The 27,749-nt window shown below is 45.3% G+C and overlaps 2 protein-coding genes across 3 annotated transcripts in view; one reads left to right on the top strand and one right to left on the bottom strand.

Annotated features, from left to right (window-relative positions):
* LOC119328278 (wall-associated receptor kinase 1-like) overlaps positions 1–16,081 on the top strand; it is a 33,641-nt gene extending 17,560 nt beyond the window's left edge. Inside the window, exons 3-4 of the mRNA XM_037601292.1 lie at positions 14,421–14,498; positions 14,637–16,081. Coding sequence (XP_037457189.1) covers positions 14,421–14,498; positions 14,637–15,910 — 1,352 coding nt within the window. The 3' untranslated portion in view covers positions 15,911–16,081. The remainder of the gene's footprint in view (positions 1–14,420; positions 14,499–14,636) is intronic.
* A 233-nt stretch (positions 16,082–16,314) lies between these two features.
* Positions 16,315–18,584, bottom strand: LOC119328280 (60S ribosomal protein L30-like). Of its 2 annotated transcripts, none has more exons than XM_037601295.1 (5): positions 18,458–18,584; positions 18,225–18,330; positions 16,992–17,093; positions 16,797–16,865; positions 16,315–16,708 (listed from the first exon to the last, which is right to left on the bottom strand). In XM_037601295.1, exons 1-5 carry the CDS (start codon positions 18,476–18,478, stop codon positions 16,674–16,676), a joined length of 333 nt encoding a protein of 110 aa, XP_037457192.1. In that variant the 5' UTR covers positions 18,479–18,584; the 3' UTR covers positions 16,315–16,673. The 2 variants fall into 2 exon arrangements, with proteins under 2 accessions (XP_037457192.1, XP_037457193.1); XM_037601296.1 differs by having other exon boundaries at positions 16,315–16,676.
* Positions 18,585–27,749: the final 9,165 nt, after the last annotated feature.

Below are 27,749 nucleotides of genomic sequence, written 5' to 3'. Positions count from 1 at the left end.
TGAACATATGGCATAAAAACAATAGCAGGACAAGGACTTAGTGAAATTCTAAGTCCCTGAAATCAGCATCATCGAGTAAGCTACTTTGCATGCTTGTGCTAGTCACCACAAAGATCACAAAAATACATGGCATACACCCCTGTAAAGATAACATGGCATTCTACAAAACACATGTAGAGCTCAGGATCATAGCATGCACACATTAATCATGGCAAAAATGACAAAAGGCCATTTGCTGAAACAGATCTGACAAAATCATCACATAGCTCTCTTCCAACGACATTTCGAGCATCAAGATGAGCTCAAATGAAAATGGTGCAATGAGATGAAATGATGTAATCGTCGGGATAAACATTTTGATATGCTACACGCACGAATCGGAGCTACGGATGCAGAGTTATGGCATGTCAAAGTATGCAAAAAGATTAAGCTTTCAGGAAGAAAAAGTCAACCGAGGGGATTTTGGATCTGAGATCCAGATCACACGCGTCCCGAGGTCGCCGGAGCTGTTCACCAGAGAAGATGCCGAGGTCGCCGGAGGTGCTGCTGGGGTCGAGGGAGGCCGGAGATGGAGGCGGACGACGGCGGGATCTGGGCGGCGCGGCGCTAGCTCGCCGGCGGCGAGGGCGAAGCAGGGTGGCGGAGGCGGCCGGTGACCGGCAATGGCGGGCACGGTGGTCCAGCAAGGTGCGGCGCTCGCCGGTGCCAAAGAGGATGGCGGCGCGCGGGTGGAGGAGATGGCGAGGAGGCGCGGTGGTGCGATGGGCTCTCGGGGGCCCGAATCGGGCTCTGGCAGGCCGGTGGCACGGGGTGGCGGCGCCTGCCACGTGGCGGGCTGCGAGTGGCGGCGGCGGTCTGTCCGGCGGCCGGCGGACGTGTCCGGCCGCGCGGAGAGGAGCGGGGCTAGGGTTTCGTCCGTGAATTGAAATGGGGGGTTCTTTATATAGAGGTAGGAGGAGCTAGGAAGCTCCAAATGAGGTGCGGTTTGCGGCCACGCGATCATGATCGAACGCTATAGATGATGGGAGAGGTTTAGGTGGGTTTTGGGCCAGTTTGGAAAGGTGTTGGGCTGCAACACACACGAGGCCTTTTCGGTCCCTCGGTTAACCGTTGGAGTATCAAACAAAGTCCAAATGGCACGAAACTTGACAGGCGGTCTACCGGTAGTAAACCAAGGCCGCTTGGCAAGTCTCGGTACAATCCAAAAATGTTTAACCCCCACACACTAAAAGAGGTAGAAAGGACCACCGGAGGACATAGGAGCGCCGGAATGCAAAATGGACAACGGGGAAAATGCTCGGATGCATGAGACGAACAAGTATGCAAATGCAATGCACATGATGACATGATATGAGATGCATGACAAAGACAAAACACACGGAGACAAAAACCCGACAACGAGGAAATAAAATAACGTAGTGCCGGAAACGGCAAGAGTTGGAGTACAAATAAGGTAAATTACATTCGGGGTGTTACAACACTCCACCACTACGAAAGGATCTCGTCCCGAGATCTAGGACTGGAAAAACTCCGGGTACTCAGAATGGAGGTGATCCTCGCGTTTCCAGGTGGCTTCATGGTCGGAATGATGTGACCACTTGACTTTCAGGAATTTAATTGACTTGTTGCGATTCTTGCGCTCAGTTTCTTCAAGAATAGCAACGGGGTGCTCACGATAAGACAGGTCTTCTTGGAGATCAATGTCTTTGAAGTTGATAGTGCGGTCAGTGGTCTTGAAGCACTTGCAGAGTTGAGACACGTGGAACACATCATGCACATTTGCAAAGTTGGAGGGAAGCTCAAGTTGATAGGCGAGATCGCCTCTCTTGCTGACGATCTTGAAAGGACCCATGTATCTAGGGGCAAGCTTCCCTTTGATACCGAAGCGACGAGTACCTTTCATTGGAGAGACGCGGAGGTAAACATGGTCTCCGATCTCGAAAGCCAAATCACGATGCTTACTATCATAGTAGCTCTTTTGGCGCGATTGCGCGGCTTTGAGATTATCACGAATGACTTTGCACATCTCTTCTGCCTCTATGATCAAGTCATTGCCAAGAAGTTGACGTTCACCAGTCTCTGACCAGTTAAGAGGAGTACGACACTTCCTGCCATAGAGAATTTCAAATGGGGCCTTGCTCGAACTCGCTTGGAAACTGTTGTTGTAGGAGAACTCTGCATATGGAAGACAATCTTCCCACTTCATACCAAAAGAGATGACGCAAGCCCTGAGCATATCTTCAAGAATCTAATTGACACGCTCGACTTGGCCACTAGTTTGAGGATGAAAAGTTGTGTTGAAACGGATGTTGGTGCCCATGGCCTTCTGAAAATAATCCCAAAACTTGGAGGTGAAGATGCTTCCACGATCTGAAGATATCAACTGCGGAATGCCGTGCAGAGAGGCAATCCGGGAAGTATATAGCTCTGTCGATTGAGCGGATGTGATGGATTCTTTGATAGGCAGAAAGTGAGCCACTTTAGTGAGTTTGTCGATGACAACAAAGATGGCATCATTTCCACACTTGGACTTGGGAAATCCTGTCGCGAAGTCCATCTCAATGTGGTCAAACTTCCATTCTGGAATGGCAAGAGATTGGAGGAGACCAGCTGGTCGTTGGTGTTCTGCCTTCACTCTTCTGCAGACATCACATTCATTCACGAACAGAGCAATCTCGCGCTTCATTCGAGTCCACCAATACGACTGCTTGAGGTCATGATACATCTTTGTACTTCCAGGGTGGATAGAGAGGAGTGAATTGTGAGCCTCGTTCATAATGACTTTATGAAGGTCACCTTTAGGCACAACAATGCGATCCTCGAAGAATAGAGTATCCTTATCATCGAGACGATAGCAGTTGTACTTGGGTTGACTCTTGGCAATCCCAATTTTCACCTTCTTCACCATAGCATCAAGAAGTTGAGCCTCGCGAATCTGATCTTCCAAAGTAGGAGAGACTTCGAGGTTGGCGAGGAAACCTTGAGGAACAACTTGCAGATTGAGTTTGCGGAAAGCTTCACAAAGCTTGGGTTGGTAAGGCTTGAGAATCAAACTGTTGCAGTAAGCCTTTCTGCTCAATGCGTCAGCAATTACATTGGCCTTGCCCGGAGTATATTCGATACTCGGATTATACTCTTGAATCATTTCGACCCAACGAGTCTGCCTGAGGTTGAGATTAGGCTGAGTGAAGATGTACTTGAGACTCTTGTGGTCAGTGAAGATGTCCACTTTTCTTCCCAATAAGAGATGTCTCCAAGTTAAAAGAGCATGCACAACTGCTGCCAACTCGAGGTCATGAGTGGGGTAGTTCTTCTCGTTGGGCTTCAACTGGCGAGAGGTATAAGCCACAACTTTCTTCTCTTGCATCAACACCGCACCAAGACCTTGAAGGGAAGCATCACAGAAGACCTCGACGGTTTGGATTCATCAAGAGGAGTCAGAACTGGAGCAGTGACTAATTTCTCTTTCAGGGTGTTGAAAGCGATGTCACATTCAGGCGACCAAATGTACTTGACGTGCTTCTAGAGAAGGTTGTAAAGAGGTTTCGCGATCTTTGAAAAGTTCTCAACGAACCTTCGACAATAGCTTGTGAGACCAAGAAAGTTGCGGAGTTGCTTCACGTTCTGAGGTGGTTCCCAATTCATAATTGCAGACACCTTCTCAAGATTCACAGCAATGCCCTTGGCAGAAATGATATGCCCAAGGTAGAGAACCTCATCGAGCCAAAACTCGCACTTTGAAAACTTGGCATAGAACTGATGTTCTCTGAGCTTATCCAGCACCAAACGCAAGTGCTTGGCATGATCTTCCTTGTTCTTAGAAAAAACCAAAATGTCATCGAGGTAGACCAAGACGAAGTCATTTGTGTAGGCATTGAAGATGAAATTCATCATGCGAGAGAATGTTGGCGGAGCGTTGACGAGGCCAAAAGACATGACAGTGTATTCATATGAACCATAGCTTGTTCTGAAAGCTATCATAGGGATATCTTGCTCACGAATGTGAATCTGATGATATCCCATACGGAGATCAAGCTTGGAGAATACTTGAGCATCTTTGAGTTGTTCAAACAGCTCGTTGATGTTGGGAAGTGGGTACTTGTTCTTTATGGTCTTCTTGTTCATTGGACGATAGTCGACACAGAGTCGGTCTGTTCCATCCTTCTTCTTCACAAAAAGAACACCACAACCCCACAGAGAAGAACTAGGTCGGATGAGACCCATTCGCTCTTGAATATTGAGTTGTTTCTTCAGCTCCTTCAATTCTTCAGGTCCAAGCTTGTAAGGACGTTTGCAAACAGGTTCCGTGCCAGGCTCAAGATCGATGACAAATTCAACTGGCCGGTGCGGAGGCATTCCTGGAAGCTCTTCTGGAAAGATGTCTTGATATTCGCAAACGACTGGAATTTGAGAGATGGCATCCAGTTCACCCTTCTCATTGAGAGAAAACAGACGGATGGTATCATCCCTTGTGGCAAAGACAATTACGTCCTCAGACGAATGAGTCAATTGAATCTGCCTGGCAGCGCAATCAAGGTGAGCCTTATGCTTAGAAAGCCAGTCCATTCCGAGAATAAGATCAATATCCGAGTTACCAAGGACCACTAGAGAGGATAGAAACTTATAGTCGCCCAACGTGATAGTAACATCCGGGATCATAGCGCTTGCATTCATGAATTTACCCGGAGAAACAACTGATAACTGCCTAGGCAATTCTTGTAAAGGCAACTCATGCTTAGAAACAAATGGTTTCGAGATGAAACAATGCGATGCACCATTGTCAAAAAGAACTTTTGCAGGAATATCATTAACAGGAAGGTTACCCATGATGACATCTGACGAGTCCTCTGCCTGAGCTGCATTCATCAAGTTGACCTTAGCAGACTTGGGGTTATGCTTGACCATAGCTATACTTGCAGATCTCACAGGAGGAGGAGGAGGAAGACGCCTTTGATTGAAGCATTTGTTGGCATAATGACCCTTCTGTTGGCACTTGTTGCACGTGACCTCCGAGAGCGGACGGTAATACGGAGCACTTGATCTTGGAGCTTGAGACGAAGTCTTGTTCTGAAAGCCAGGGTTGGGTGCGTGGGAAGATCCACTGCCACCTTTGCTCTTCTGCTAATAAGGCTGACGGAACGGAGGAGGAGGCAGCCAATACTTTTGCTGCTTAGCCATTTGAGTTGAGGAAGAAGAAATCACATCTATGACTCGCTTCTTGGAAGCATCACACTTCAATTGGGCAGCCTCTTGCTTCATTGCCATGTTTTAAAACTCATCGTACTTCTTGGGCTCAAAGAGGACGAGAGCTAGTTGGAGTTCTTCTCTGAGACCACCCCTGAACTGGTATATCATGCTCTTCTCGTCAGGGACGTCTTGCTTACCGAAACGGGCGAGCGTCTGAAACATGATGTTGTACTGGTAAATAGACAAAGAGCCTTGCTTCAGGTTGCGGAATTCCTCACGCTTGCTTTCAACCACACTCTGAGGAATATGATGAGCTTTGAAGTCTTGACGGAATTCATCCCAGGTAATCACACGGCCTCCTCTAGAATCTTTGTATTGTTGAAACCACTCTGCGGCTTGGTCTTTGAGTTGGAAGGAGGCAAACTTGACAAAGTCCTCAGGCCTGACGTTACTGCACTCGAAATGCTTGCATATATCCACGAGCCAATCATCAGCGTCTGAGGCCTCGACACAGTTGCTGAAGGTCTTTGGCTGGTTAGCGAGGAACTGGTTGAGTATAGCAAACTGATTCTGATTGTTGCCATGGCCATGATTCCCTTGGTTGCGCTCTTGAAGAATTTGCATGATCAGCTGCGTCTTTGCATTGGTAGCGGCCATCACAGTTTGCCATGCCTCCGGAGGTGGAGGTGGTGGTGGCGGATCCTGATTCTGATTGTTGCCCTTAGCAGGAGCCATCCTGAAGAGGGTGACATCTGTTAGCATATTGACAGGCAAATATTCAAGCTGAATCGAACAGATTGAAATTACAACATATAGTCTTCACATCCGAACAAAATGAACGAATGCATTCCAATCGAAATGGTCACATTTCCATAAATTGAGAAGCCACTTAGATAGAGGTAGAAGAATAAAAACAAGGTACGGACAAGAAGAAATACTTGGTGAGGATTACCCAATCCCAAACCAAATATCCGCGGAAGAAGAACTAGAGCTACAAGAATTCCCACCTATGAAACTCCCGAACCTTTCCGGTTATGCAATCAGATGTTGGGGATACAGGGGAAGCATAATATCTCACCCAAAGCTAGCAAATCCTACATCCAGCTGTATCCATCCTTCAACACATAACCAAGAAACCTTCAGAAATCATTTACCTCAACCTTCGAAAAGCATCCGTTATACAAGTTATGGCAATACTCCTGAACTCCCACCCCAGTACTGGGTGGCGTCGAGGTTATCTCACCAACAACTGCATAAAAGAGATTTTCGATGTCGGCGAAACTCAGGTATTCCAGAATCTTAATGATAAAATTGTGACGACAACACCTCGGAGCTCAACTCCCCGAGACACTGCCACAACCCCTAAATGTCATGAGGCACCAAGAACAATGTTCTCGTCACAAAACCATCGAAACGATTCCAAGATACCCGCGTGATCCTAAAAAAAATTTAGTGAAATTTGAGAAGAGAAGAGTCAAAAATCTATGTCAGGATGCCTCACCAGAGCGACGAAGGGACTGAGGAGTAAAAAGAATTCCTAACTCTCCGATATATATATAATCCTAAATGACTCAAAATATTTTTCTAGACTCAACAACGCCAGCGATTCGATCAACCAGGGGGCTTCTAAGGTCGGGGAAGGCTCTGATTACCAACTTGTAACGTCCTCGATGCGGCTATATCTCCTATGTGTCAAAGCACGACTTAGAGGCATAACCGCATTGAAAGCAATGTCGCAAGTGAGGTAATCTTCAGAACAACCCGTGTAAATAAATAAAGGGGAAAGGTACATAGTTGGCTTACACTCGCCACATCATACAAATACATAAATAAGTCATTACATTCATCCAATACACTCAGGGTCCGACTACGGAACCAAAATAAAGATCAACCCCCAAATGCGACAAAGTCCCTGATTGCCCCAACTGGGCACCACTACTGATCATCTGGGAAAGATACATAGTAACGACGAGAGTCTTCATCGAACTCCCACGTGAGCTCGGTCATGTCCTCTGGAACGGTATCATCGGTCCCTGCATCTGGTTTTGGAAGTAATTTGTGAGTCACGGGGACTCAGCAATCTCACACCCTCGCGGTCAAGACTATTTAAGCTTATAGGTAAGGTAAAGGTATGATGTGGAGCTGCAGCAAGCAACTAGCATATATGGTGGCTAACATACGCAAATGAGAGCGAGAAGAGAAGGCAAAAGCACGGTCGAACAACTATGATCAAGAAGTGATCCTAGACCAACCTACGTCAAGCATTACTCCAACACTATGTTCACTTCCCGGACTCCGCCGAGAAGAGGCCATCACGGTTACACACGCGGTTGATGCATTTTAATTAAGTTAAGTTTCAGGTTATCTACAACCAGACATTAACAAATTCCCATCTGCCCATAACCACGGGCACGGCTTTCGAAAGTTCAAATCCCTGCAGGGGAGTCCCAACTTAGCCCATCACAAGCTATCACGGTCAATGAAGGATATTCCTTCTCCCAAGACAATCCGATCAGACTCGGCATCCCGGTTACAAGACATCCTCGACAATGGTAAAACAAGTCCAGCTACACCAGCCGAATGTGCCGACAAATCCAGATAGGAGCTGCACATATCTCGTTCTCAGGGCACACTCAGATGAGCCAGACGTCGGGTAGGCCAGCCCAGAGTTGCCCCTGGTAGCCCAAGACATCGCTCAGTTGGACCAACACTTAGAGAAGCACTGGCCCGGGGGGTTAAAATAAAGATGACCCTTGAGTCCACGAAACCCAAGGGAAAAGGCTAGGTGTCGAATGGTAAAACCAATGTTGGGCATTGCTGGAAGAGTTTTATTCATGGCGAACTGTCAAGGGGTTCCCATTATGACCCAACCGTGTAAGGAACGCAAAATCCGGGAACATAACACTGGTATGACGGAAACTAGGGCGGCAAGAGTGGAACAAAACACCAGGCATAAGGCCGAGCCTTCCACCCTTTACCAAGTATATAGGTGCATTAAGATAAACAAGATAATATTGTGATATCCCAACAATAAACATGTTCCAACAAGGAACGATCTCCAAACTTTGCCTGCAACTAGCAACGCTATAAGAGGGGCTGAGCAAAGCGGTAACATAGCCAAACAACGGTTTGCTAGGACATGGTGGGTTAGAGGTTTGACATGACAATTTGGGAGGCATGATAAGCAAGTGGTAGGTATCGTAGTATAGGCATAGCAAAAGAGCGAGCATCTAGTAAGCAAAGATAGAAGTGATTTCGAGGGTATGGTCATCTTGCCTGCAAGGTTCTCAGAGTTGCCTTGATCCTCGTAAGCAAACTCAACGGGCTCCTCATTCACGAACTCGTCTCCCGGCTCTACCCAAGCAAGAACAACAAGCAAAACGAACACAATCAACCATGTGCAATGCTCAATCAACCTAATGCAAACATGGTATGATATGCGGGATGCGATATGTGATGCATATGCATGTTTTGGAAAGGAATGAATGAACCTGGACTCAACTTGGAAATCCAAGAGTGCCACTGGAAAGAGGAGTTGATTTCGGTTGAAATTGATATAAAGATCACCGGAATCGGATGCACGGTTTGGAAATGGCAAGCAAAACAAATATGGCACCGATCTGCGATAATCAGCAAGTGACCAATTAAATGCATCAAGTTAAATATGCTAGATCACTCAAACATGACAACAAAATACATGGCAAATTCACTCATGATGCATTCACTCATGATGCTTGACAAAAGATGAACACTGAGCTACGGCTAATTCACCCATTAACAGGTTCAAACAAGCATGGCAAAAGTGCAAAAGATAACAGGTTTCAGACTTAGTGAAATAACGATAAATCAGGAATTTATCATCAGGAAGCAATGTTTAGAGCATGAAAACTACATTCTACAAGAACATATCATGGCAAAGCAAGGCATTGCATGAAGCTACTCAAAGCACATAACAAAAGGCCCTTAGTGACCTTGAGCCAAAAGGGATCATAAAATACAATTACAGACATGTGAACATAGCAAAAACATAAACAGATTCAGACTTAGTAAAAAACTGGAGTATGTAAATAGATTAACAAGTAGGCATGTTTGCGAGCTCGATGCACTCACTATAGAGCATGGCATGATAAACTAAGCATACACCCATCAAGAAGACATGGCATAGAAGCTATAGATGAACAACAACTTAGCATGCACGGATCAACAACAATAAGCTCGGCAAAATTGCTAAACATGTTAACAATCTGTCACGAACATTTTATAGCAAAAGTAGAGCTCGATTGACTCAAGCTAGGGTGCTCCATCATTTCAAACAAAGACATGGATGGATAGAGCACCACAATATTAACAAAACATCCTTACTGATCATCCTCAAAAGAGGCACGGATCACTAGGAAACAACATGAACATATGGCATAAAAACAATAGCAGAACAAGGACTTAGTGAAATTCTAAGTCCCTGAAATCAGCATCATCGAGTAAGCTACTTTGCATGCTTGTGCTAGTGACCAAAAAGATCACAAAAATACATGGGATACACCCCTGTAAAGATAACAAGGCATTCTACAAAACACATGTAGAGCTCAGGATCATAGCATGCACACATTAATCATGGCAAAAATGATAAAAGGCCATTTGCTGAAACAGATCTGACAAAATCATCACATAGCTCTCTTCCAACGACATTTCGGCCATCAAGATGAGCTCAAATGAAAATGATGCAATGAGATGAAATGATGTAATTGTCGGGACGAACATTTTGATATGCTACACGCACGAATCGAAGCTACAGATGCAGAGTTATGGCATGTCAAAGTATGCAAAAAGATTAGGGTTTCGGGAGGAAAAAGTCAACCGAAGGGATTTTGGATCCGAGATCCAGATCACACGCGTCCCGAGGTCGCCGGAGCTGTTCACCAGAGAAGATGCCGAGGTCGCCGGAGGTGCTGCCGGGGTCGAGGGAGGCCGGAGATGGAGGCGGACGGTGGCGGGATCCGGGCGGCGCGGCGCTAGCTCGCCGGCGGCGAGGGCGAAGCAGGGCGGCGGAGGCGGCCGGCGACCGGCAATGGCGGGCGCGATGGTCCGGCAAGGTGCGGCGCTCGCCGGCGCCGAAGAGGATGGCCGCGCGCGGGTGGAGGAGATGGCGAGGAGGCGTGGTGGCGCAATGGGCTCTCGGGGGCCCGAATCGGGCTTCGGCGGGCCGGTGGCGCGGGGTGGCGGCGCCTGCCATGTGGCGGGCTGCGAGTGGCGGCGGTGGTCTGTCCGGTGGCCGGCGGACGTGTCCGGCCTCGCAGAGAAGAGCGGGGCTAGGTTTTCGTCCATGAATTGAAATGGGGGGTTCTTTATATAGAGGTAGGAGGAGTTAGGAAGCTCCAAATGAGGTGCGGTTTGCGGCCACGCGATCGTGATCGAACGCTCTAGATGATGGGAGAGGTTTAGGTGGGTTTTGGGCCAGTTTGGAAGGGTGTTGGGCTGCAACACACACGAGGCCTTTTCGGTCCCTCGGTTAACCGTTGGAGTATCAAACGAAGTCCAAATGGCACGAAACTTGACACGCGGTCTACCGGTAGTAAACCAAGGCCGCTTGGAAAGTCTCGGTCCAATCCGAAAACGTTTAACCCCCACACACGAAAAGAGGTAGAAAGGACCACCGGAGGACATAGGAGCGTCGGAATGCAAAATTGACAACGGGGAAAATGCTCGGATGCATGAGACGAACGAGTATGCAAATGCAATGCACATGATGACATGATATGAGATGCATGACAAAGACAAAACACACGGAGACAAAAACCTGACAACGAGGAAATAAAATAACTTAGTGCTGGAAACGGCAAGAGTTGGAGTACAAATAAGGTAAATTACATTCGGGATGTTACACTCAAGCACGAGTTCTAGCCAATGAGGTGCCTCTCCTAGCAACATCAGCCCTGGCCAATGATATGCCACCAATACCATTCGAACTAGGTAGCCTTCATACCACACACCACCACCACTGTAGTCTCCCCCTCCAGGTTACTACTATGGTAATTAATTATGGATTTGCCCGTGGATGCGGCCTCACAATGGTTCTCCTTATTCCCTTATCAATTGCAAAAGAGAGGAGTGAAGGCTTTTACTGCCACCTGAATGGCCTTCATTTCCTAACCTTTACCATGACAGTAATAGGCTTTGTGGACTTACGACGTAAATGATGAGTGGGGTCCCTTCACAACATTCATGAATATTATTAGACTAAACATTCAACAAAGGGCATCATATCCTTATCAACGTTTTCAGCACCAAAACATACCAAGGTTCATCCATATCCCCAAGAACTAGGGTTTTTTTGAAAAACTCAGGTTTTATTCATTTGTGATAAGTAGTACATTTTTTGTGAGGATCATTACAATTTCATTTAAAGGCTCCTCAAACCAATCGGAATTCAAAGAAAATTTAGCTAGTCTAGCAAGCTCATGAGCTACTTTGTTTGCTTTCCTATTACAGTGCTCAAATCTAGCAGTAACGAAATCACAAGCATAATGATAACAATCATCGAAGATTGCTGCCGTCGCGCCCACCGACTGCCCTCCATCATTCATAGTTTCAAGCACCTCCATATTATCCGAATTTATAACAAATCGACTGCTTCCCGCCCTTTGCGCCAGTGTTAGACCGAATTTGAGAGCTAAAGCTTCTGCCATCAACACATCCGCACAAAAATCTATTTTCTGATTCCCTCCAGCAATAAACCTGCCTTTGTCGTCTCGAAGGACCACTCCCATGGAACCCCTAAGAAGATCGTGATCAAAAGAAGCATCAACATTAAGTTTAACGAAACCTCTTGGAGGACAAGACCAGACCACCTTCTTCATCGACGCCTCGGGGGATGAAGCCGAGAACTAGGGTTTTACTCGTACATGGGAACGAAGAACATCAAGTGCATAGCAATGAAAAACACTAATGAATCAAATAAGTAATGCATGTAGCAATCCACAAACGGTTGAGTATTACAACGAGATAGAGATGATAGATGATAATGGCAAACGATGGAGATGGTTGATGTCATTGTCCTCTTGCACGTCATGATGAACATGGCAATCTCCTCATATCCTCCCTTCGGATGGCATTCGGGGGCTAGGTTCTCTCGTCTGGACGAGTTTCTGGTCTTCGTATGCATCTAATTCGCGATCTGATTCCACGGGGTGGAAGTAGTCGACGAGGAGGAAGCGATGGCAGCTGGTACGAGTGCCTACATTCGTACGACATGCCGTCTTGTGCTCTAGAGGCGTTGCACAACTTCTAGCTTTCTCCAAATTGCTTTAAATTTTATGCTAGTTGTTAATCACATTAATTGACATGATTGTACCATTGTTTCCTGAAGTTCTTTCGTTAGCGCTCTAATCACTTCCAAAAACACATCCCGAGGGAATTCGACAAAAAGACATGCGCGAACGCAGTAAAATTCCACAAAGCCAACCATATAGGCACAAAATAAAGATAAAAAAATCACAAAATTTGGACTCATCAACTCCCCTAAGGTTAAATTTTGCTCGTCCCCGAGCAAACACCGCAGCTTGTAAATAAGGTCGTCTTAATTTTGTGACACGAAGATATATATAAAGGCATGAGTCCGTCACAAGAGATATCGAAACTGAAAGAGACAAAAGAATGCAACAATCGATAGTGCATCTCCACTGCTAGGATGATCATGAAGCCTTTCACACCTTGTTACGCAATTCATTAATGAACGAGATACAACTTTATGTAGTAGGCCATCTTTTATTTCAACTGAGCAAATAGTAGGGAGTCTCTTTTATTGATTTTTTTTTCATTACTTTCTTTTTCCCGAGCATGAAACATGTTTACGTGCCCATCTCACATTTTATTCTTATGTGACATGCAAGCTAAACATATTCCTTTAATAGGGATTAAAAACTTATATTATTTCAAGAGGAATTCTATCCCTTAGCTATTTGCTTCAACTTGTTTATTTGATCAGACATAAGTCCCAATCTTTTATGCTTATAAATTTTTTTAGGGGTTGCAAACTGATGGGCTAGCACATATAGTTATTTTCCTTCTCTAATCAATCAACAACTGGTTGTGGAAGACTTATGATCATCTCAGTAGTGAACATTAGCTACCAATTGCAGAAAACCACCATCTCATATGCTTCCCAATTAAAATAATGGCATCAATTGTTTAAATATCCATAGCGCATCAGAAAGGAGTCTTCCCTTATTCGAAAGGAATTGAAAAGTTCAAACTTCAACAACAACTAGCGAGCTAATCTCCACTTGCAGAAATAAAGACATGAAAGTAGAGATATAAAGTACTCTAGGATCTCCCCCGAGCTTACAATCAAGCCGGAGAGATCCCAGTACCTAGTTTTTATGCTTCCTCTTTGATATCCTCACAAGCAGCGGAGATGTTCTCAAAGCATGTTCCAATTCCCTAAAGCATCTTCTATTGCTCATCAACATATATAGAAGTATAGAACACATGAACAAAGAATTTGGGAATCATTTCATATCTCTATTTTTTTAATGCTTGTACTCTAGTTTCTTAGTTGAAATAACTAATTATTCATGCAAATAATATCAGGTGCATTAAAATAACACTTCTATTTTTATCTATATGATTACTTGAACAGTTGAACTCACAATATATTTAGAAGTACGAATGTGTTAATATTCATGTGTACATCACTTAAACTCCCTATTACAAGTTACATTTTCATGGCTAAAAATATCTTTGATACGATAATACCAGTCAAGTAGAGAAATCGCTAGCCCGTGCAGGAGCACGGATTGATGACTACTTGTCTTAGTTAGTGACAAAAAGTACAATAATACCCTTTCATAAACCTTTTAGAGCGGTGTGCTCTGAAGGAGTGTTGGATTTTGTTTTGGCTCATAGAAATGTTTACGTGAACACTAAATTATTATCTATGGTTTCTTCATTAATTAACTCTGTGCATAGAGTAGAATGAAAATAGCTTGCATGGAGACCAGAGACTCCAGCCTTTGAGTGGGTCAACCTATATTAAGGCCATGTGCCCCTAGCTATAGTAACTATATGGCCATTTTAGAGAGTTAACCATCATTTTTGTTTGCTGCAAAACCCTCCCGGCAAAAAATATGAAAGCCCTATATTACTTAATTTCTTTGACAATGTTAACTGAGCTAAGTAAATGTATAATTATTATTACACACTATAAACTCCTCTCAAACCTCACTCATGTATTGCAGATATTGATGAGTGTGAGACTCCTGGTATTTGTAAAGGGGTTTGTCATAATACTATTGGAAGCCACAATTGCACCGCATGTCCTAGAAAAACAGAATATGACTTCCTAGCAATGAAGTGCACTTCAACAAAGAGGCAGAGTCTTTTACTTGGTGAGTTCAATGGTATAATCAATTCCACAGTGAGCGACGTGAAACAATACTTTTGGCTAAGTACAGATTTGATGAACACTGTCATTGCAGGTATTGTCATTGGGCTAAGCGTTGGTTTTGGCATTCTACTTCTCATCATAATTGCAATATTTCTTATCCGAAGGTGGAAATTAGATATCAAAAAGCAATTGCGAAGAAAGTATTTCAAAAAGAACCAGGGTCTTCTTCTAGAACAATTGATTTCTTCTGATGAAAATGCGAGCGACAAAACAAAGATTTTCTCCTTGGCAGAGCTACAAAAGGCAACAAATAACTTTGACCACACGCGTATCGTTGGTCGTGGAGGGCATGGCATGGTATACAAAGGCATCCTATCTGACCAACGAGTAGTGGCCATTAAAAAGTCTAAAGTCACTGCACAAATTGAGATTAGTCAGTTCATCAACGAGGTTGCTATCCTCTCACAGATAAACCAGCGAAATATTGTGAAGCTCTTTGGATGTTGCCTTGAGACTGAGGTTCCACTACTTGTGTATGACTTCATACCTAATGGTTCATTATTTGGTGTTCTTCATAATCCAAACAACAACTCTTCCTTGTCGTGGGATGATTGCTTAAGAATTGCAATAGAAGCAGCTGGAGCCCTTTCTTACCTTCATTCAGCTGCTTCTGTATCAATCTTTCATCGTGATGTGAAGTCGACAAATATACTCCTGGATGGGAATTATACAGCAAAGGTGTCAGACTTTGGTGCTTCGAGGTTGGTTCCTATTGATCAGACCCATGTTATGACGAATATACAAGGTACATTTGGGTACTTAGATCCAGAATATTATCACACTGGCATTTTAAATGAGAAGAGTGATGTGTACAGTTTCGGTACGGTACTTGTGGAGTTGCTCCTTCGAAAGGAGCCTATTTTTACCACTGACTCTGGGCTAAAGCAAAACTTATCCAATTACTTCCTTTGGGAGATAAGGGAGAAACCACTTGCAGAAATTGTAGCTGCTCAGGTTCTCAAGGAAGCAACCAAGGAAGAGATTAGTGGTGTAGCCTGTGTCGCGGAGATTTGTTTGCGTCTTCGAGGTGAAGAAAGACCTACTATGAAACAAGTCGAGATGAAATTGCAGCATCTGCGATTGGAGAGGTTGAGAATGTGCGAGCTTGCTGCAAAAGACGAAGACATTCAACCTCTGTCGACCGTACAAAGCCAAGTTGGTCATCGGTCTTTAGCTACTGCAGCTCGTAAGGTGGGAAGCTCAAATTCATCTTCCGAGAGAAGCCAAAACTGTTATAGCTTGGAGCAAGAATTTATGTCATCAGCGACTCTACCACGCTAGATATTATCCAGCTTCTAATATTGTGTTCTGGTTTTCACTTTCCTAAGTACACTTACTAGAGACGAATGAATATAGTGCTTTCTCTGATGACGATTACAACTTGTATATCTGAAATGGTCAGCTTGTAGATTTCCACCAGACCAGCACCACGCATGACTACATGGCCGAGGACGACGGCTGTGGCCATCTGAATCGTGTACGTCTTTGGACTAGATGGGCCCCAGCATCATCAACAAATAGGGAAGGAACACACTTGTGGGAGTGTTTCTTGGGCAAGAGAGACAAGCCTTGGTAATTGCAATGCTCTGGCGGTAGTGAAATTAGCATGCTAAAAACATCATCACCCAGCATGTCTACTCTACCGTGGTCAGAAAAAAAACCATTCCATCACCCTTCGCATCTCCGAAAGCAAAGATTGCACAAGCATCAACCAGCCAGTTTCACGCAATTCTTCAGTTTAGCAACACAGGTTGTCCTAGTTCCCTTTCTTTGCGGGGAAAAAAGAGCAATGTGTGGCGTTTCGCTGGAGGAGCAAGGCAAGCTAAACAATGCTGACAGTACTAATCATCCAATTGCCTATGTAAAGGACCATAGGAATAAACATCTCATAGAACAAAACCATAGGAATGCCTTAGAAAAACAGCCATGATTGGTTTGAAACTGTATCTGGCAGCTCCGGCTCAATAACGAGAGACGGCCATCAGCCTTGTAAGCACGACTCTCCACACTACATCATCTTAGGCTAGGATAGGTAAGCTTGTCTTCACTGAGGAACGGTGGTGATGATGTCCGAGTCACCTGAAAACATGTGAGGTAAACGCTCGGAACAAGTTATAAGGGCAAATGACAAACTGACCAACGAGTTCTGAGTTTAACAAGGACGAACCAGGGTCAAGGATGCTCAAACAGCACACCCGGTAGTACTTGCCACACGCAGTTCCAAGATCCACGTTGTCTGAAAGGACAAAGACACATTCATTAGCATTAGACCACAATTCATTATTTGATAATAAACAAGCTAAACTACATATGTTAAGCAAGCATTGAGAAAAGGTTTCAGACTAGGCTCAAATAATCTTACTTCCATGGAAATGATGAACGCTGATCTTGGACAGCATAGCATAGTACTCGATCTCAGACTTCCTGAGCGGAGGGCAGTTGTTTGCGAGGATAATCAACTTCCCTGAACGGCAAACATACAAATTAGATTATTTTAAAAAAGCCACATGTAAATGAAAAAATCAATAAGATATAATATGAGTGCATCTCATGTGTTAACTACCACCAAAGGACAATCTTAAACAGTTACCCAAAAAAGGGTGTAAGCATTACACACACTATGTTGGTTTAGTAATAGCCTGAACCTGGTCTAATCTGAAAATCAAAAATTACACCTTTCTTCCAATCTGAAGATTGTGAGAATACATATCTTTGGGGCTACCTACTGGATAAGAATGGTGCTGGGTCACAAGGTAACACGAAACTGCAAGCTATACTACAATAACTACAAATGCACAATCCACCTACAAATTCTACATTACCAATATATCATGAAATTCCCCTAAAAATATCCTAAAATTGCTACACAGCAGTGGGAATTAATGTCAGCAAAATACAAGTATCCCAACCTCCATTGTCCCCCAGATATGGAAGAAATCTTGGAAGTGTTAATAAAGAGGCTGGTATTATTCTAGGGCGCTGTATTCATCTCTAGGGCAAAGCAAAAGCAAGCCAAAGAGGTAAACTTCAGTCCCGTTACAGAATGCAAATTCCATACAAACAATACAGTGATTATCAATGGCATGAACCCTATTGTCTGAACAAACATTTTAACCTCCCATTGCACTAGAGATAAGGTGATATTTTGGATCAATCAGAATATGGCAGATGCATTCATTGATAAAAAAAATGGCAGCAAAAGCAAGCCTAAGAGCCAAACTTCACTCAGTTTCCAATCCAAAACCCTACACTACAGACTGGACTACTACATTGATACATCCTAACATTCAGAGCATGGCACTGTAATTAAGATCCAAATCGGCATGGCATTGACCATCCTACAAGCAATCTATCGAGAGCTAAAGCTGCCAACTTCTAATGGGGTCGCAGTTCCAGACACAAATAAGCACACGACATCCATCAACAGCTCCACTCTACAAAACAGCCAGGCCATCCACAGATCTGTGAGCCGATTGATTCTGCATTTCGCTACAAGGATACAGCAAACAAACGGAGCAACTACGGATTCGCCACGGCGGATTAGATCAACCGAGATAAGCGGAGTGAGGAAAACAGAGGGGCAATCGACACATACCCTTGGAGCTCCGGAGCGTCTTGAGGACGGTCTTGTAGCCGAGCGTGTACTTGCCGCTCTTCATCACCAGCTGCAGCTTGTTGTTGATGTTCTCCGTGCTCTTCTTCTGCACACAGTCGGAATCGAATCCAAATCCGTCAGCCGGCGACCACAACCACAACCGCATCAACTCGGGACAGAATCAGCTGGGAGACGAGGAGGGGCAGGGGGAGGGGGAGGGGTGCGGTTCGTACCGACTTCTTGGTGGGGGCCATGGCGTCCGGCGACCAACCTCAGCGGGCGGCGGGCGGCGGGCGGCGAGGGAAGAGGAGGAGGAGGCTGGTGGCTTCTTCGGGGGCGGCGGCGCGGTAGGGTTGGGAGCGAGAGGGGGTATATAGGGTTCGGCCGTGCGGTGGAAATTACGTGGCTGCCACTGGGCCGAATGGTCGCCTTGTTGGGCCTTGCTGGACCTCGTCCAGTCCGAATTCACGGAATGGGCCGACACAGGGCAGCGGTTTTCTCTCCACTTCTCCAGTCTGAAATATGCAAGTTTCATTATCTGCGAATCAACCTGTGGTTGAGTTAGTTAGGTGGATAGTGGTATCCCTAACCCACCAGGGTTTAAATCCTGGTGCTCGCAGTATTCCTGGATTTATTTCAGGATTTCCGGCGATGCGCTTTCAGTGGGAGGAGACGTTCCCGTCGACGACGAGGCGCCTACGGTGACTTCGTAAATCTCAAGATGATATGCTGGCTCAGTCTCTCGGAGGTGCTCATAGGGATAGAGTGTGCATGCGTGCGTTCATAGGGGTGAGTGTATGCGCGTGTATATGAGCACTTGTGTCTGTACTGATGCTCAAAAAAAATGCAAGTTTCATTGCAAAGTTCTGCAGACATAGTGGCCATGACAACGCCTCCTTTAGCTACCCTCCCTCCACCCCCATCAAAATGAACTTTTGTTCGAAGAAATAATGTGTGATGCAGATTGTTTTTCTAAAAAGTAAAATGAAATATGTATATGGCAACTGTGTGGCAGATTGCAAAACTACCACAGGATCTTGGGGTGCTTCGATCGGGATCGTGCGACTGTTGGTGATATGCGCGGGGGCAGTTGCTCGATTGCGGGCATGAGTGGCCTGGGCGTTGACCCACGGGGCTAATTTCGCTTCGCCGTTGTGGTCCTTTTCGTCCTCCACCTCGTCGACGGGAAGCTCCGCTGTGACGTCCGTCGTCCTCCTGCGCAACAGCATGTCCACAAGGCCTTGGGACTGACCACGCCATTATCGTTTTCTCCTCGGCGAAGCCGTTTTCGGCAATCAGTGTCTCCTCACCGGCTTCCTCGTCTATCTCTGTCCAAGTGGATCTCGCATTCGAGCGCGGTGAGAATCGCCGTTCCTCCTCCCGCTCGCCCTGGTCGTATGCACCCGAGCGCAGGCCGCCATGCATGAGCTTGAGCTCGAGCATGGCTGCTCGGCCGGTGCACACACAGCAGGCACGCAAGGCCGCGCCCTGCTGCACCATGCATGTGCTCATCCGCACCCCCACGCACCCCCAAAACGCTAAGGGAAAGCCTGGTAATTCATGTTGGAAATATGCCCTAGAGGCAATAATAAAAGGATTATTATTATATTTCCTTGTTCATGATAATTGTCTTTTATTCATGCTATAATTGTGTTATCCGGAAATCATAATACATGTGTGAATACATAGACACCAACATGTCCCTAGTAAGCCTCTAGTTGACTAGCTCGTTAATCAACAGATAGTCATGGTTTCCTGACTATAGACATTAGATGTCATTGATAACGAGATCACATCATTAGGAGAATGATGTGATGGACAAGACCCAATCCTAAACATAGCACAAGATCGTATAGTTCGTTTGCTAGAGTTTTTCCAATGTCAAGTATCTTTTCCTTAGACCATGAGATCGTGTAACTCCCGGATGCCGTAGGAGTGCTTTGGGTGTACCAAACGTCACAACGTAACTGGGTGACTATAAAGGTATACTACGGGTATCTTCAAAAGTGTCTGTTGGGTTGACACGGATCAAGACTGGGATTTGTCACTCCGTATAACGGAGAGGTATCTCTGGGCCCACTCGGTAATGCATCATCATAATGAGCTCAAAGTGACCAAGTGTCTGGTCATGGGATCATGCATTACGGTACGAGTAAAGTGACTTGCCGGTAACGAGATTGAATAAGATATTGGGATACCGACGATCGAATCTCGGGCAAGTAACATACCGATTGACAAAGGGAATTATATACGGGGTTGCTTGAATCCTCGACATCGTGGTTCATTCGATGAGATCATCGAGGAGCATGTGGGAGCCAACATGGGTATCCAGATACCGCTGTTGGTTATTGACCGGAGAGCCATCTCGGTCATGTCTACATGTCTCCCGAACACGTAGGGTCTACACACTTAAGGTTCGGTGACACTAGGGTTGTAGAGATATAATATGCAGTAACACGTAGGGTCTACACACTTAAGGTTCGGTGACACTTGCATGTCGATGAGTATGACAACCGGCAGGAGCCATAGGAGTTGTCTTTATTTTTTGTATGACCTGCATGTCATTGAGAAACGCCATGTAAATTACTTTACTTTATTGCTAAATGTGTTAGCCTTAGTAGTAGAAGTAATAGTTGGCGAGCAACTTCATGGAGACACGATGATGGAGATCATGATGATGGAGATCATGGTGTCATGCCGGTGACAAGATGATCATGGAGCCCCAAGATGGAGATCAAAGGAGCTATGTGATATTGGCCATATCATGTCACTATTATTATTTGATTGCATGTGATGTTTATCATGTTTTTGCATCTTGTTTACTTAGAACGACGATAGTAAATAAGATGATCCCTCATAATAATTTCAAGAAAGTGTTCCCCCTAACTGTGCACCGTTGCGACAGTTCGTTATTTCGAAGCACCACGTGATGATCGGGTGTGATAGATTCCAACGTTCACATACAACGGGTGTAAGACAGATTTACACATGCAAACACTTAGGTTGACTTGACGAGCCTAGCATGTACAGACATGTCCTCGGAACAAAGAAGACCGAAAGGTCGAGCATGAGTCGTATAGAAGATACGATCAACATGAAGATGTTCACCGATGTTGGCTAGTCCGTCTCATGTGATGATCGGACACAGCCTAGTTAACTCGGATCATGTTATACTTAGATGACTGGAGGGATGTCTATCTGAGTGGGAGTTCATTGAATAATTTGATTTAGATGAACTTAATTATCATGAACTTAGTCTAAAATCTTTACAACATGTATTGTAGATCAAATGGCCAACGTTGTCCTCAACTTCAAAGCGTTCCTAGAGAAAACCAAGCTGAAAGATGATGGCAGCAACTATACGGACTGGGTCCGGAACCTGAGGATCATCCTCATAGCTGCCAAGAAAGATTATGTCCTACAAGCACCGCTAGGTGAAGCACCTGTTCTCCCTGCAGAACAAGACGTTATGAACGCTTGGCAGACACGTACCGATGATTACTCCCTCGTTCAATGCGGCATGCTTTACAGCTTAGAGCCGGGGCTCCAAAAGCATTTTGAGAGACACGGAGCATATGAGATGTTCGAAGAGCTGAAAATGGTTTTTCAAGCTCATGCCCGGGTCGAGAGATATGAAGTCTCCGACAAGTTCTTCAGCTGTAAAATGGAGGAAAACAGTTCTATCAGTGAGAACATACTCACTATGTCTGGGTTACATAACCGCTTGACTCAGCTGGGAGTTAATCTCCCGGATGACGCGGTCATTGACAGAATCCTTCAGTCGCTTCCACCGAGCTACAAGAGCTTTGTGATGAACTTCAATATGCAGGGGATGGAAAAGACCATTCCTGAAGTATTTGCAATGCTGAAATCAGCAGAGGTAGAAGTCAAAAAGGAACATATAGTGTTGATGGTGAATAAAACCACTAAGTTCAAAAGGGGCAAGGGTAAGAAGAACTTCAAGAAGGACGACAAGGGAGTTGCCGCGCCCGGTAAGCAAGCTGCCGGGAAGAAGCCAAAGAATGGACCCAAGCCCGAGACTGAGTGCTTTTATTGCAAGGAAAGTGGTCACTGGAAGTGGAACTGCCCCAAATACTTAGCGGACAAGAAGGCCGGCAAAACGAAAGGTATATGTGATATACATGTAATTGATGTGTACCTTACCAGTACTCGTAGTAGCTCCTGGGTATTTGATACCGGTGCAGTTGCTCACATTTGTAACTCAAAGCAGGAGCTGTGGAATAAGCGGAGACTGGCGAAGGACGAGGTGACGATGCGCGTCAGGAATGGTTCCAAGGTCGATGTGATCGCCGTCGGCACGCTACCTCTACGTTTACCTATGGGATTAGTTTTGAACCTCAATAATTGTTATTTAGTGCCAAGTTTGAGCATGAACATTGTATCAGGATCTCGTTTAATACGAGATGGCTACTCATTTAAATCCAAGAATAATGGTTGTTCTATTTATATGGGAGATATGTTTTATGGTCATGCTCCGATGGTGAATGGTTTATTCTTAATGAATCTCGAGCGTAATGCTACACATATTCATAGTGTGAGTACCAAAAGATGTAAGGTTGATAATGATAGTCCCACATACTTGTGGCACTGCCGCCTTGGTCACATAGGTGTCAAACGCATGAAGAAGCTCCATGCAGATGGACTTTTAGAGTCTCTTGATTACGAATCATTTGACACATGTGAACCATGCCTCATGGGTAAAATGACCAAGACTCCATTCTCAGGAACAATGGAGCGAGCAACCAACTTATTGGAAATCATACATACTGATGTGTGCGGTCCAATGAGTGTTGAGGCTTGCGGTGGTTATCGTTATGTTCTCACCCTCACTGATGACTTGAGTAGATATGGGTATGTCTATTTAATGAAACACAAGTCTGTGACCTTTGAAAAGTTCAAGGAATTTCAGAGTGAGGTTGAGAATCAACGTGACAGGAAAATCAAGTTCCTGCGATCAGGTCGTGGAGGAGAATACTTGAGTCACGAATTTGGCACACACTTAAGAAAATGTGGAATAGTTTCACAACTCACGCCGCCTGGAACACCTTAGCATAATGGTGTGTCCGAACGTCGTAATCGCACTCTATTAGATATGGTGCGATCTATGATGTCTCTTACCGATTTACCGCTATCATTTTGGGGCTATGCTTGAGAGACTGCCACATTCACTTTAAATAGGGCTCTGTCGAAATCCGTTGAGACGACACCGTATGAATTATGGTTTGGGAAGAAACCTAAGCTGTCATTTCTAAAAGTTTGGGGATGCGATGCTTAGGTCAAGAAACTTCAACCTGAAAAGCTCGAACCCAAGTCGGAAAAATGCGTCTTCATAGGATACCCTAAAGAAACTGTTGGGTATACCTTCTACCTCAGATCCGAAGGCAAGATCTTTGTTGCCAAGAATGGATCCTTTCTAGAGAAGGAGTTTCTCTCGAAAGAAGTAAGTGGGAGGAAAGTAGAACTTGATGAAGTATTACCTCTTGAACCGAAAAATGGCGCAACTCAAGAAAATGTTCCTGAGGTGCCTGCACCAACTAGAGAGGAAGTTAATGATGATAATCATGAAACTTCAGATCAAGTTGCTACTATACTTCGTAGGTCCACAAGGACACATTCCGCACCAGAGTGGTACGGCAACCCTGTCTTGGAAATCATGTTGTTAGACAACGGCGAACCTTCGAACTATGAAGAAGCGATGGCGGGCCCGGATTCCGACAAATGGCTGGAAGCCATGAAATCCGAGATAGGATCCATGTATGAGAACGAAGTATGGACTTTGACTGACTTGCCGTTGAGCGGCGAGGCATAGAAAATAAATGGATCTTTAAGAAGAAGACAGACGCGGATGGTATGTGACCATCTATAAAGCTCGGCTTGTCGCTAAGGGTTATCGACAAGTTCAAGGGGTTGACTACGATGAGACTTTCTCACCGGTAGCGAAGCTGAAGTCCGTCCGAATCATGTTAGCAATTGCCGCATTCTATGATTATGAGATATGGCAAATGGACGTCAAAACGGCATTCCTTAATGGTTTCCTTAAGGAAGAATTGTATATGATGCAGCCGGAAGGTTTTGTCGATCCTAAGAATGCTGACAAGGTGTGCAAGCTCCAACGCTCGATTTATGGGCTGGTGCAAGCATCTCAGAGTTGGAACATTCGCTTTGATGAGATGATCAAAGCGTTTGGGTTTATACAGGCTTATGGAGAAGCCTGCGTTTACAAGAAAGTGAGTGGAGCTCTGTAGCATTTCTCATATTATATGTAGATGACATACTTTTTGATGGGAAATGATATAGAGCTTTTGGACAGCATTAAGGCCTACTTGAATAAGAGTTTTTCAATGAAGGACCTTGGAGAAGCTGCTTATATATTAGGCATCAAGATCTATAGAGATAGATCAAGACGCCTCATAGGTCTTTCACAAAGCACATACCTTGATAAGATATTGAAGAAGTTCAATATGGATCAGTCTAAGAAGGGGTTCTTGCCTGTGTTGCAATGTGTGAAATTGAGCTCAGCTCAATGTCCGACCACGACAGAAGATATTGAAGAGATGAGTGTCATCCCCTATGCCTCAGCCATAGATTCTATTATGTATGCCATGCTGTGTACCAGACCTGATGTAAACCTTGCCGTAAGTTTGGTAGGTAGGTACCAAAGTAATCCCGGCAAGGAACACTGGATAGCGGTCAAGAATATCCTGAAGTACCTGAAAAGGACTAAGGAAATGTTTCTCGTTTATGGAGGTGACGAAGAGCTCGTCGTAAAGGGTTACGACGACGCTAGCTTCGACACAGATCTGGATGACTCTAAGTCACAAACTGGATATGTGTATATTTTGAATGTTGGGGCAGTAAGCTGGTGCAGTTGCAAGCAGAGCGTCGTGGAGGGATCTACATGTGAAGCGGAGTACATGGCAGCCTCGAGGCAGCGCATGAAGCAATTTGGGTGAAGGAGTTCATCACTGACCTAGGAGTCATACCCAATGCGTCGGGGCCGATCAAACTCTTCTGTGACAACACTGGAGCTATTGCACTTGCCAAGGAGCCCAGGTTTCACAAGAAGACAAGGCACATCAAGCGTTGCTTCAACTCCATTCGTGAAAATGTTCAAGATGGAGACATAGATATTTGTAAAGTACATACAGACCTGAATGTAGCAGGTCCGTTGACTAAACCTCTCCCTAGAGCAAAACATGATCAACACCAGAATTCCATGGGTGTTCGATTCATCACAATGTAACTAGATTATTAACTCTAGTGCAAGTGGGAGACTGTTGGAAATATGCCCTAGAGGCAATAATAAAAGGATTATTATTATATTTCCTTGTTCATGATAATTGTCTTTTATTCATGCTATAATTGTGTTATCCGGAAATCGTAATACATGTGTGAATACATAGACACCAACATGTCCCTAGTAAGCCTCTAGTTGACTAGCTCGTTAATCAACAGATAGTCATGGTTTCCTGACTATGGACATTGGATGTCATTGATAACGAGATCACATCATTAGGAGAATGATGTGATGGACAAGACCCAATCCTAAACATAGCACAAGATCGTATAGTTCGTTTGCTAGAGTTTTTCCAATGTCAAGTATCTTTTCCTTAGACCATGAGATCGTGTAACTCCCGGATGCCGTAGGAGTGCTTTGGGTGTACCAAACGTCACAACGTAACTGGGTGACTATAAAGGTATACTACGGGTATCTCCGAAAGTGTCTGTTGGGTTGACACGGATCAAGACTGGGATTTGTCACTCCGTATAACGGAGAGGTATCTCTGGGCCCACTCGGTAATGCATCATCATAATGAGCTCAAAGTGACCAAGTGTCTGGTCACGGGATCATGCATTACGGTACGAGTAAAGTGACTTGCCGGTAACGAGATTGAACGAGGTATTGGGATACCGACGATCGAATCTCGGGCAAGTAACGTACCGATTGACAAAGGGAATTGTATACGGGGTTGCTTGAATCCTCGACATCGTGGTTCATTCGATGAGATCATCGAGGAGCATGTGGGAGCCAACATGGGTATCCAGATCCCGCTGTTGGTTATTGACCGGAGAGCCATCTCGGTCATGTCTACATGTCTCCCGAACCCGTAGGGTCTACACACTTAAGGTTCGGTGACGCTAGGGTTGTAGAGATATAATATGCAGTAACCCGAAAGTTGTTCGGAGTCCCGGATGAGATCCCGGACGTCACGAGGAGTTCCAGAATGGTCCGGAGGTGAAGAATTATATATAGGAAGTGCAGTTTCGGCCACCGGAGAGTTTCGGGGGTCACCGGTATTGTACCGGGACCACCGGAAGGGTCCCGGGGGTCCACCGGGTGGGGCCACCCATCCCGGAGGGCCCCATGGGCCAAAGTGGGGAAGGGAACCAGCCCATAGTGGGCTGGTGCGCCCCCCTTGGCCCACCCCATGTGCCTAGGGTTGGGAACCCTAGGGTGGGGGGGGGGCGCACCACCTGGCTTGGGGGGCACTCCACCCCTTGGCCGCCGCCCCCTAGGAGATCTCATCTCCTAGGGCCGGCGCACCCCCTAGGGGGCCTATATAAAGGGGGGGAGGGAGGGGGCAGCCGCACCCTTGAGTCTTGGCGCCTCCCTCTCCCCTGCTACACCTCTCCCTCTCGTAGTAGAACGACGAAGCCCTGCTGCGGTGACCCCTGCATCCACCACCACGCCGTCATGCTGCTGGATCTTCATCAACCTCTCCTCCCCCCTTGCTGGATCAAGAAGGAGGAGACGTCACGCTGACCGTACGTGTGTTGAACACGGAGGTGCCGTCCGTTTGGCGCTAGGATCTCCGGTGATTTGGATCACGTCGAGTATGACTTCCTCATCTCCGTTCTTTGAACGCTTCCGCGCGTGATCTACAAAGGTATGTAGATGCAATCCGATCACTCGTTGCTAGATGAACTCATAGATGGATCTTGGTGAAACTGTAGGAAATTTTTTGTTTTCTGCAACGTTCCCCAACAATTCAGGGTGAAGCTCCATCGCGAGCAGCAACCATGGCTGCAGACCAAGTAAAGCCTGATGCCTGTCTGCCTATAAAAGTCCTCGCGCTGATATGACAACATAAAACTAACTACTACCAAGTGGCTAGTGCTATGAATCATAACCCAGGCCACCAGGGATTGATCCCTAGTTTTGCCCAATTTTTTTATATCTCTGGTTATTTTTGCCATGCTCGTGTTGAGCAGTTTGTGGGTGGTAAAAAGAACAGTAGGTAATGAGGATCATTTTGGCCCCCAGAAAAAAACTGTTGACAATTACTATGGTAACAATTTTGACCCCAGAAAAAAGAGTTGTTGAAAACATATCCACCGTCATTTTCTTGAATAAATAGTGTGGTAATATACATACACACACCTGATAACTCACACACAAATTTCATGGTGACTTTGACTTGAGGAAAGACTTGCTGAAAAGTATAACTCGCTAACTTATTTTTGTGGGGAATAACCTCGCTAACTTATGCGTATATCATGGTA

The sequence above is a fragment of the Triticum dicoccoides genome, chromosome 7A, assembly GCF_002162155.2.
Source record: "Triticum dicoccoides isolate Atlit2015 ecotype Zavitan chromosome 7A, WEW_v2.0, whole genome shotgun sequence".
Lineage (NCBI taxonomy): Eukaryota > Viridiplantae > Streptophyta > Magnoliopsida > Poales > Poaceae > Triticum > Triticum dicoccoides.
This window is presented reverse-complemented; position numbering and strand designations above follow the sequence as displayed.

Bases quoted from the DNA above. Each gene is read 5' to 3' on its own strand.
- LOC119328280 (XM_037601295.1), bottom strand. From the start codon at position 18,478: ATGGCCCCCACCAAGAAGTCG. The intron at 16,866-16,991 runs GTAAGATTATTT...TTGTCCTTTCAG, and splicing joins CGTTCATCATTTCCATGGAA to ACAACGTGGATCTTGGAACT. The intron at 16,709-16,796 runs GTTCGTCCTTGT...ACATGTTTTCAG, and splicing joins TTTGAGCATCCTTGACCCTG to GTGACTCGGACATCATCACC.